The sequence below is a fragment of the Ambystoma mexicanum genome, chromosome 2q (genome assembly GCF_040938575.1).
Source record: "Ambystoma mexicanum isolate Mex_15411 chromosome 2q, UKY_AmexF1_1, whole genome shotgun sequence".
Taxonomy (NCBI): Eukaryota; Metazoa; Chordata; class Amphibia; order Caudata; family Ambystomatidae; genus Ambystoma; species Ambystoma mexicanum.
This window is the reverse complement of record NC_090924.1, coordinates 906,878,842-906,890,960: the sequence shown is the minus strand read 5'-3', so window position 1 is coordinate 906,890,960 and position 12,119 is coordinate 906,878,842. Positions and strand designations below refer to the sequence as shown.

The window sequence follows — 12,119 nt, the reverse complement described above, 5'->3', positions numbered from 1 at the left end:
TGTGTCGTACGGGGGTCCCGGGCTGCAGAGCCTCCAGATCAGATGGCCATCTTTGTCGCAGGCAACAGTGCCTCCCCGTGGTTCGGCATTATTTAACTTATCAGTTAGTCTGGCAGTTTTATCAGAGAAATTGGGAGTGAAGCGACAATAGTATCCCATTATCCTTAAAAAGGCCCTCTGATCTTTTTTGTTTTGGGCGTAGGGGTTTCAAGGACAGCTCGTACCTCTTCCTGCTAGCCATTTCCTATGAAGAAACCCAGATAGTTTACTGCAGGTTGGGTTAGTCTAGGCTTTTTAGGGTTGGCTGTTAGGCCAGCCTGGCGTAAGGCTCTCATGATAGTGTACAAGTGGTATAGGTGGTCCTCCCAGGTGGTGCTGTGTATTCTTATATCGTCGATGTATGCTCCGCAGAATTTAGAATATGGTCTCAAAATTCGATCCATAAACCGTTGGAAAGTTGCAGGAGCACCATGCCAGCCGAATAGCAAAACCTTAAAGTGGAACAAGCCTAAAGAAGTTGAAAATGCACTTTGTTCTTTGTTTGGTCCATGTAATGGAACCAGCCAGTAGTTTTTCTAAGATCTAGAGTTGCCAAATAGACGGCACTACCCAACTTGCCTATCAAATCATCAATGCGGGGCGGGCATGGGGTAGACGTCAAAAGCTGAGATCGAATTCACCACTTTTCTTAAATCTAAACAGAATGTCAAGCATTGGTCAAGTTTGGCCACAGGTATGATGGGGGAGGACCATGGACTAGAGGAAGGCTCAATGATGTTAGCCTGGAGCATCTGCTCCACTTATTGAATAATAATAATTTCCTTACAGGCTTCTGGCAGGCGATATGCTCTTAAAAATGTACCACTTGCCCTGCTGGAGATATGACGGTATGTGCCCTTCACTCTTCCTGGATTGTCACAATACATTGTGGAACTGACATACGAGATCACTCCAGTCTTGTTTCATGATAATTTGTGAGCTCTGGGGAAATTAGTAACAGTTTGTCTACTTCACTTGGTACTAAGCATGATATATGGCAGCCTGGGATTCTGAGGGATCCTCCCTCCACTATTTTAATATGTTCACATGATATATTTCAGACTTTTGTTCATGATCCGGCTGGGATATTTTATAATTACAAGGATCCATTTGATCTACTATTGAATAAGGCCCATGCCACTTTGAGACTAATTTATTATCTGAAGTGGGTAAAACGACCAACACTTTGTGTACAATGGAGAACGTTCTGAGGGACACCTTTTTACCATACGGCAGTATTTGATGTTGCGCCTTTTCCATGTGTGTCTGTACAAAAGTCCCGACTATGGCCATATGCTCTATAAGCTTAAGGGCAGTCTACGAAAGTGGTATTGATGCTTCCTCCCGTTCCTCCCAGGTTTCCCAGAGCATGTCTAAGACATCATAGGGTTCCTCCCATATAATAATTCAAAAGGTGACAACCTAATGGAAGCTTGTTTTTTTTCAGACTGCAAAGAGGGCCCAGGGGATCATCTGATACCAGTTTTTCCAGTACTCCTCTTCCAGCTTCCTTAGTATGGCCTTCAGAGTCATCCTTTGTGGGATAATACACAGAGGTTTTCAATGGGGAAATATTTAGTACAGTCTTTACTTCTCCCAGAAGTTTACCCATAAAATTAGTGCCTTGATCGGTCAGAATTTCTTTAGGGAACCCTACTCATGAGAGAAAAAGTAGCAGATGTTTTAGGATCTGTTGGGTGGCAGTGTTTTTTAAGGGAAGGCCTCGGGCTACCTCGTGGCGTAGTCCACAATCAACAACACCTACTTATTACCTAGTTTTGAAGTCTTGAGTGGCCCGATAATATCCATTCCTATCCTAGAGAACAGAACCTCAGGAAGGAAGTCAAACATGCTGGACGTGTGGTATGATTGCTTGTGTGTTGACCGATCTCACATGCCTGCACAAAGGATTTAATATCTGCGTAGATTCCTGGCCAATAAAATGTATTAGTACCCGGTTTGGCGCAATCAGAATGCAAGAGCCATTCTGATTGGCCCTCGCTGAGTCATTACCAGGCCGGGAATCCTTCTGTCAGGATTCCACGGCCTTTGTCCCCGGCGGGGGGGCGTGGCAGCCCCTCAAGCCAATGAGGAGGCTCAAAGCGGTGCCATCCCCGCTCCGAGCCTCCCCACGGCTGAGAGGCTGCCTTCACTCCCGCCGGGGACTCTGGTAAGCTTTTTTTTTTCCTACCCTCCCTCACTCCCTGCCCTCCCCGCCCCACTTACCTTTTTGTTGCTGCGTCCCTGCTGGGGAACGAATGCAGGCTCCAGCCGTGTGGAGACACACGGCTGGAGGCTTGCATCGTCCCCTAGCAGGGACGCAGGAACGTTTTTTTTTTCTTTTCTCAACCTTCCCCTGCCTCCCACCCTCCCAACCCTACTTACCTTGTGCTTCTTTTTTTTTTTTTCGGAGCGGCCGCACTGGGAACACTTGTGTTCCCAGTGCGTCCGCTCCCGATGGCCACCATGGAAAGGGAAAACGGACTCCTGTTTTCCCTTTCCCGGCTGCCATTTTCTTGGTCTTTTTTTTTCCTGTCCCAAAACGCTGCGGCTTTTCGGGACAGAAAAAAATGCTTTTAGTGCCCCGGTCATGCACATAATGCGGGCCGGGGTACTACAAGCAATATGACCCTTGCGGCGGGGGCATTACCGACTCAGGGCCCCGGGGCATTACCTGAGTCGGTAATGCCCCCGCCGCTCGGGTCATATTGCTTAATTAATCACATGGACTTGTGTTTTTGTTGGTCCTAGATGGCCCCTTGTGAGATGGTTTGTTTGTTTATTATTTATAATGCGCGAGGGTATCAGGGCGCAGCCTTTACAAGAATTTGCGAAGCTTAGTTACAGGTCATAGGGTATACAGAGAGAAAATATGGTACAGAGAAAATATGGTACACTTATATTATATACATTTCAACAATGAGGTACATGGTTATTATATACATATAACAGGAGGGCATACGCGGTTACATTGTGTGTCGGTAACAAAAGGTAAAAAGGGACAGCCTGGCGGTAGAATAACTTAGACGGCCTACGTTTTCAGCCATGAAACTACCTTGGATCAGAAGTTCTGGTAGGGCAGGTCCACTCTGAGATTAGGCGGTAAGGAATTCCACAGTTTGGCTGCTTTCACTGGGAAGCTGTTTCCTCCTATGGTGGCACGTTTAAAGTTGGGGACAGAGAGGCAGTCTTTGTAGGCAGTTCTGGTAGGTCTCAGGGAGGACTGTCTATGGAATCTGTTAATCAGGTAGATAGGGGCAGCGTTATTGAGGGATTTGTGCATGAGTGATGCAGTTTTTAAGAGAATTTTGACGTTAATGGAGAGCCAGTTATACTGTTGACTAAGTCCTGATATGTGCTCTCTACTGGAGATGCCCAGGCCGCTCAGAGCATTATTCTGAAGGGTTTGTAGTTTACTAGTGATGGCCTTGGAGGATCCCAGATAGAGGGCATTGCAATAGTCCAGGCGGGACAATATGAGGGCTCTAGCGAGGGTAAGGCAGCTAGTGTCAGACAGAAATGGTTTAGCTGTGAAGATCCTGTGTGACCGAGGGCGGAATCTGAGCGGGATCCGACATCCTGCCGGATCTAGGGCCACTGCATCTTGAGAGCCCACTGCAGAGATCTCATCCGCAGCCTGGCCTCTGGCACCAGGAAAATGCAGGATGCCATGAGGCCGAGCAACCTCAAGAACTCGAACGCCGGGAGACTCTGGGCACGTTGAAATTTGTCCACATCTGAAGAATGTGATGAGCCCTCACCTGGGGAGGCAAACACAACCCCAGGGACGTGTCGAGCACTGCTCCGATGTACTGGAGCCGTTGGGTAGGTGTCAAATGAGACTTCCTTAAATTGAGGGAGAAGCCCAGCTTATGAAGGGAGTGGCAGGTGACGGACAGATGATCCAGGGCTTGCTTGGGAGAACGCGCCCTGATCAACCAATTGTCCAGGTAGGGGTAGACGTGAATCCCCCCTTTCCTGAGATATGCTGCCACCACCACCATCAGCTTGGTGAAGACCCTCGGGGCGGAGGTCAATCCGAACGGCAGGACCCGGAACTGAAAATGCGAGTTGCCAACCGCGAACCTCGGGTACTTCCTGTGCTTTTGATGAATCGGCACATGAATGTAAGCATCCTTGAGGTCTAGAGATAGCAACCAATCTTGTAATTGAAGGGCCTGGAGGACTTGAGAAAGAGTTACCATCTTGAACGTTGTCCTTTCTGAGGAGCTTGTTCAGCCCACGCAAGTCCATGATGGGTCTCAATCCCCCGTCTTTTTTAGGGATCAAAAAATAAGGGGAATACCATCTCTTGTTACTCTCCGCTACAGGCACCAGTTGTATGGCGCCTTTCTCCAGCAGGGAAAGGATTTTCTGCGCAAGGAGTGGATCCGGACGCTTCAAAGAGAGCTTCCCCGGTGGATTGTCATGAGGCCTCTGCCGAAAGGGGAGACAGTAGCCATGGGTCATAATCTCCAGAACCCACACATCTGAAGTAATGGCACACCATTCTCCAAGATGCTGCGCCAGTCTGCCCCCAACCGGCGAACCATGGGACATGGCCTCATGACTGAGCGGATGCTGCAGCAGCATTGCCTGATGCCAAAGAGGCAACTACCCGAGCGGCTTGGGCACCTCCAGTACCTTGCTTTCCACCTCTGGTACTCCTACGGTTGCCCCCTTGACTGGAAGCTCCTCTCGATCTACCAAAGGAAGAGTAGTCATGAAAGGAACCTCCCCTCCATTGCTGTCCCCTAGGACGAAAAGGCGGAGGTTGTCGTACTGCAGCACTCAAAGACTTCGCTGCAGCTTTGGAGGTCTGCAACCTCTCAAGGCTCTCGTCAGCCTTGCTGCCAAAAAGATGGACACCATCAAAGGGCATGTTGAGAAGCCGGGATTGCACATCAGGAGCAAACCCCGACTTCCGCAACCACGCAAAACTGCGTATCACGGTGCTTGCAGCCATGGACCGGCTGACACAGTCTGCCATGTCCAGACCCGACTGAACGGATTCACACATGGTATCCTTGCCATCTTGCATGAGGGCTAGAAAACCATCCCATTCCTCCCCTTCGGGAATATGCTCAGCCGCCAGCGATACACAATTCCACAGAGTGTAAGTGAATCTTGCTAGGGCACAAACGGAGTTGGCTGCCTTTAAAGCCACACCCCCAGAAGAAAATACCTTCTTCGCCCAACCATCAAAGCGCTTGTCGTCCCTATCCGGAGGGATGGTAGGGTACGCAGCCTGCTTTGCTGGGGCCGTAGCTGCCTGCACCCCCAAACTCTCTGGAGTAGGGTGCGTTGACAAGTAGCAGGGGTCACTACTGTCTGGGTGGTATCTTTTCAGAAGCGACTTATTCACTGCCGGGAGACTCTCCGGAGCAGTCCAAGCCGCTGCCACCCTTCTTTCTAACACCACATGAAATGGCAACACCGGGTCAGTGGGTGGCCCTTGGTCCAGGATGTCTGTCAGATCATCCTGAAGAAAATAAACAGATGGAGCAGGCCACCCCAAGTACTCAGTCACTCTCGACATGAGGCGCCTATACAAGGAGTCAGCATGCGTACCAGGCTCAGGCCTGCCAAACTCAACCTCCGGAAAGCTTTCAAGACCAATGGCGTCATGTAAGTATTGACAAAGATCTTCCATTTGGCTATGACCAGACACCAGGTCATCGGGCACCTCAGGAGGCACAACCCTCTCCCCATCAGACCCTTCCTCCACCTCTGAAATATAATCCAAGGGTTGGAACAAATCCACCCTGGGAGGAGTCACAGAGTAGGGCTCAATAACAGGCCTCACAGACTTGCTGAGAGCCTTTCTCTGAGCTTCCACAGCCCTCCGGGGCACCTCCGGTAAATTCTCCTCAAAAGGCGTCGAGGGCGCCGATGGAATCGGTATCGACGTCGACTGTGGCGCTGACGGATTCTACAAATGCTTCGAAGCGTGTCCTTCGACGGCCACGGCGCCGATGGTGTCGACGACTTCTTCGAAGCCGGAGCTTCGAGAGTCCCTCAACGGACATGGCGCCGACAGCATTGATGCCTACTTAGAAGGTCTCACAGGCTCCGACGGTCTCGACAGCGTTGAGGACCGGGACCTGGACCTGGCACGGCTACGGCGATCAGCCTTGTCCAATCGGGACCTTGACGGCTCCCGATGATCGCGCTGCCTGCCCGAGCCCAAAGGCGTACGAGTAGTGGCTCTAGCTAGTTCCTTGCCGGCTTCTCTCAGAGGCGCGGACGGAACGGTGCCTTACAATTCGAAAATCGCCATCATCTGCTGGCAGAATGCTTCCCATATGGCCGGCGACGAATGTTTAGTGGGACAAGTTACCCGCCGACTGGCGGAGTCCTCGGACGAGGAAGGCGATTGTTGACGGCGCTTCCATGAATGCCTAGAAGCAGCAGAGGAATGGCAGGACCCACTCTGAGACTGAGACCCCCTGGACTTACGCCGATGCAGAGAGTCGCCCCTCGAATCGTCGGTCGAAAGACCAGCAGATTTCGACTTACGGGTTTTAGAAACCCTACCAACCGACAATGTCTTCTTGCGCTCCCGCAAGGTCTTCGATGTCAGGGACTGGCAGTTATCACAATTTTCGGTGGCATGGCTCTCACTGAGGCACCAGAGGAAGACTTCATGCAAGTCCGTGATGGACATTTTCGAACCGCGGTCCCGAAACTTTTTGTAGCCCAACTTCGGGGTAGAAGACGACGAAGACATCATGAAACAAGTAGAAGAACCGAGGTGCACCGAGATTCCAAAGCGAACACGTTCGTGGAAGAAACGGAACTGAGGCTACGGGTGTCGTGCATATAACATCCAGTGACGTTGACCATCGACTGAGGCCCTCGAGGGACAGCATATCAACGTCATCAACGCAGGACGCCTACGCCGCAAAAAGTTTTCCGAAGCAGCAAAGCTGTGGTCATTACTGTCAAAAATGTGGAATACGTCGGAGGACACAATCCCTTCGAAATTGTGTTTAATAATCTAAACTGGGCGATAACTTGCTGGAATATATGAAATCTTTCATTTCTTCTGTCAGTCTGACCCATAGTCTGGTAAAGGCAGCCCTGGCAAGAGAGCCAGTTGTACCTGGTCACTCCTTGCAGCTTGGAGACTGTGTCCTCATTAAAGTGTATCAAAGAAAGTCTGCATTGGGGCCACGGTAGAAGGGGCCATATTTAGTAATACTGATATCCAATTCTACAATAAAGGTCTAAGGACATCCAACATGGGTCCTGGCGACCCCCACTGCAAAAGGACGGTAACCCATGCAGAATGAAGATTTACTTATTTACTTACCGTCTTGCTATCCTGGTATTTTATATATTAGTCTTAGCAGCTTATAGGGATTCTGTAGCAGAGCTTGAAAAGAAAAATGACTTGACTAACATGCTTACTCCTTCTCAGATTGAGAGCTGGCTGTGGTAAAAGAAAAGCTGCATTGTGCGCTGGCTGGGAGGCAATAGTGGTTTAGATGGCACCTGGCAAAGCAGGGTCCATATGTTGTTAGGTTTCATTCCACGGCCTGCTGAATTTGGACTGGTTCCTTATTCTTGCAAAGCACTTCCAAATTGGATAAGTGGTTAGGAGTACCGCCAAGCATCAAATACTGCAGCACCAACTGCAGCTATAACTCCAGTACATGTAAAATAAACTACACTAAAATCTGTAGTCACTAACATTAATGTGCCTGATGTATCTGAAATTAATCCTGAACCATCCCATGCCTGTGACCTGATAAATGACTGTTCTTCTGTCCTTTTCACTAGAATAAGAAACCGTAATTATACATAAGAGTACCTGGCACTATATGTGACAACTAGGAAGACAAATGGTGGTCATGAAAGTGGCGCAACAGAAGTGATAAACTTGCCCCTTGGAATGCACAGCGCCACTGTGCCCGTGGAATATAACATTGAAGATTCAAGCAAGTTGTGCAAGAAAGGTGCGGCTGTCCCATGCAGTGAGTCATCTGGTGACCACATTGAGCGATTATAGCAATATTCAAAGTCTGTTCACATTTTTCAAAAGTCCTTTGTCAATTTATCACAGATCTAAAGAATAGAACATGCACTATGATTTAGCATCTGTTATCGCCATATGTTAAGATTGGAGATTTCTTGAAGACTACGGTAGTGTCTAGTTGGGCTCTGTTGTACGATACAGTGACCAGGCTTGAGAAACCTATAATTCTGTTTACTGCACCTTTATCTGCTGTTCAGCTCACTACACATACTCCCTATTCTAGGGTTTCTTCTTTCTCCCCACTCTGGGGCTTACCTCTTTCTCACTCCCCACTCTGCGGTTGCATCTCATTCCTCTCGCTGGGGTTTGGCTCTTTCTCATTCCCCTTCTTGCTTCGCCACCCATCTCCGATTCCAATGGAGCCACTGTGTACCTGTGTTGAGTGGTGCGCCTCGGGAGGCCTGTGAACTCTGAATGGCAAGCCTCTTGCTTACACAACTCCTCAACTTGACTCGGCGACGGCCGTCTGAAATTTGTCTCTCCCACTCTGTGCAGGTGTGTGGCTTTTCATCAGTTCATCGTCTTGGCCCTCCAAGGTCCTTTGCCCTTGCTCTTGCCGTAGTTGAGGGTCGCTCCGTCCGCTGTGACTTGCTGCACTCTTCCAGCGCGTACTGCCGGCCAGAAGCAGAGTATGGTCTTCTCCCGTACCAGCCACACGGCTTCTGGGTGGTTAAACTTGGCAGGCCTTTGCAGAGAATCTCTCCTGATTGGTTCGTCCAGTGAAGTTCCCCTATGGGGTTGGTTTACTCATCTCTCGATTGTTTTCCATGGAGATTAGTTATAACTTGGCACTGAAGCAGAGTCAGCCATTATTAAATGGGTAATAGGATTATCAAACAACTTAACATACTCCATAAAGGTGTTAGTGCCTGGAGGGGGATGGTGACTTGTACACCTCTCTGGGGTTTTCCTGTCCCCTAAGGGGCAGTCACTTCCAGACGGATTTCACTTAGCATGTTCCCTAGGGGGTGTTAAGGGTAGCTAGCTCACCTCTCTAGTCCTAAAAGGGGTGGCTGCCCTTTGTGGAGAGGTGACGATCTCCCTGGATTCATCACAGAATGCCGAAATCTTTCTTCTCCCCATAACTATTATTTATTAAACAGGACATCATTATGGATACTAATGGAAAGTGGGGATGGGGAATGAGATAAGTGGGTGGAAGTTATAAAGCAAAACATCCCCTTGTGGACATTTGAACCCTGGGTAGCACGTGTACGATATGCTGTGAACTGCGCAGACAAAAGTGCTTAGCTAATTATTTTGGGACTGATTGGGAGCACTAGGTGAAGTCCTCAGGGTCCCGTGTTTTGGATCTCCTGGTTCTGTCTGGTAAAGACATTGGGACTTTGTTGGAGACAGAATAAACGTCAGAGGGTGGTGGACTAATCCCCTCACCTGAGGAGGTTAAGACTGGAAGCAGAGGCATCCACTGAGACGCACCGGAAGGACTAAGTTGCATAACGGAAGGGTAGGAAGAAGAGATGACCGACTCAACAGAAAACACGATTTCTTTTGATACAGGGAGGCAGCAACAGTATGCCGTAAGGCCTATGTCTAGTGTCCCAGAGATAAGGGATCAAGCGTCACTGAGGGTATAGACTATGTGGAGGGCGAGACAGGTTTTTCCAGATTTGGGCTGGGATGATGATCATCTTTTACAAGACAATGTTAAATAAAACCTTTGCCTATTCGATTGCTTTGTTAACCAACACGGCAGAATGTCCTAAGAGGAGTGAGTCTGAAGGAAAGGGAATGGGACATAGTTAGACAGTGTGCTGTTATGAAAGAATATGGATTCAACATCAACATGAAATGGCAGCATTTAAAGGCAAAGGAAAAGCAAAACTAAAAAAGGTATGGATTAAAATATTGGTTGCCGAATATTTTGGTGTTTCTTAGGTGTGCCAAACAAACCACTTGACAAAGGATGTCTGCATGATGTGTACAAGTACATTTTGTTTACACAGAAGTCATCACTTCGCATAAAAGGACTAGGATTCAGGTGGCGAGCTCCAGCATTAAAAAAAAGTGATGGGATTAATTTTGACATGCCTTTCCTAAATTCGAAGTCCGAACAATGAATGTATGCAGTAAATTCAACATGGCAGAATCAAAACTTAAATCAGAGAAAGAATGACAGCCAATTGAGAAACTCTAAGCATAACACACATTTAAGAGATTACAGCTTTTGTTCTTGGATGTCATTGTTTCACTTTGTATAATCCCAGTTACAATTAAATTGCATCCTTTGCTTAGCCAGTATCTGCCATACACTATTTGTTAAGTAGATGCACACTGTAGAGAAAACTTACATGGCACTGTTGTTCCAAACCTCATGGGAAAAAGTACTATAAGTCTGTTTTTCAAGCTTCTTCGACCTACTCCCTGTGCACCTATCAATACTAGTGTCTTTCTCTGAAAAGGAGGCATACGAGCAACTTCCTCATATATTTGAATTTCATGGCGGTCAAATTCTGTTAAAAAAAAAAGAATGTATGAATTATTAATTGTGAAACATTGCATATATGACAATTACATACCTTAGTCTTTCTAATGATTGTATCTGCTTAGATTCACATGCTTTGCAAAGGCCAACATCTAGTGGTTGACGCTGTGTTTTGTATGACTTATCAAAATCGAAAAGGGACGTCGACAGGGTGTGTCTGTAATACTACCCCTAGTGTGACGTGTACTGTACCCATGGCCCTTCACGTGTCAAGGTCCGCAGATTGTTTTGTTTATGACATGAGGTTCCATGAAGTGTGTATTGGAGTACATTAAAAATGAAGAAGTTGTAATTTGTCTATGTACCTTCTACTCCGAAGAGGGGAGGAAGGGTGAACGCATGCGAATCTAAGCAGATACAAGCATCAAGACGATTACAGGTATGTAATATCGGTCTTCTGAGGTTTGCGGATCTGCTTAGAATAACATGCTTTGCATAGACTAGTGAGCAGTACCACAAGAAGGAGGTAGGTTCTTAGACGGAAGAGAGGTAAAAAGATCTTTTAACACCACTTGTCCTACTTGAGAATCGTTCCTTGCGTGTGTCCACACAGTAATAGTGATTGAACTGAGCTCAATGTAGCTACCTTAGATATTAGCTCTAGGGACACGTTTGCAATAAAGGCCGACATGGGACCAGCACCAGGAGTTGAGTATACTCTAGTTGTAAATGGTAGTATTTTGTTGGCTAATATGTAGCATTGGAGAAATGTAGAAATGGCTGCCATGGAGACAGGGTCACCTTCGCTTCCTGTATTTAAGGAAAGGAAGAATTGGTCAGTTTTCCTTATTGGTTTAGTTTTGATGTGAAAGTACTTAACTGCTCTCCTAACATCTAGTGTATGGAGGGCTCTTACAACAGTGCTTTCTGAGTTCTGGAAAAACACTGGCAGATCAATAGATGGGTTGACATGAAATTTAGAAAGGAACCTAGATGTGAACTGTGGATGTGTTCTTAAGACCACTTTGTTCTTGTGTACCATGACCAAAGGTTCTGAGACTGATAATGCTTGTAGCTCGCTTCCTCTTCTTATAGAGGTTATAGCTATAAGAAAAGAAGCTTTGTAAGTAAGAACCTTGATGATTGCTTTATGCATGAGCTCAAAGGGAGGGAGGGCCCATGAGCTTACTTAAGACAATGTTTAAATCCTACCCTGGGGGCAGATGAGCAATTGGGGATACATCCTTTTTACTGCCTCCATGAAGCTTTCACAACTGGAATCTTCCACCGTGACATCTTGCTCTGTAAAGTAGTGTATGCAGAAAGAGCAGCTAAGCAGGATTTTAGAGAATTGAACACTAGGCCTGAATCCAACAGGTGTAATAAATAGTGTACTAAGACTGAAGGTGAACAGTCAATGGGATTAACATTAGACTTTTTACAACATACGACAAACCGATTCCATTTGTTAAAATAGTGTCTAGTGTTATGTTTACGTACTTCTTTTAAAATGTCCATGCATCAGACAGGCAAGCTAAGATGTCCAAACTCTAGGACTCCAGGTGCCAAGCTGCTAAGTTGACTGTATGAGCG

General features: G+C 47.3%; 1 protein-coding gene across 4 annotated transcripts in view; it reads right to left on the bottom strand.

Moving 5' to 3' along the window:
• PALS2 (protein associated with LIN7 2, MAGUK p55 family member) overlaps positions 1-12,119 on the bottom strand; it is a 1,716,257-nt gene that overhangs the window by 375,197 nt on the left and 1,328,941 nt on the right. For 3 of the 4 annotated variants that reach the window (XM_069648191.1, XM_069648193.1, XM_069648195.1), the window contains one exon: positions 10,393-10,554. The exons of the other annotated variant lie outside the window; for it this stretch is intronic. In XM_069648191.1, coding sequence (XP_069504292.1) covers positions 10,393-10,554 — 162 coding nt within the window. The remainder of the gene's footprint in view (positions 1-10,392; positions 10,555-12,119) is intronic. 4 annotated transcript variants of the gene reach the window in all.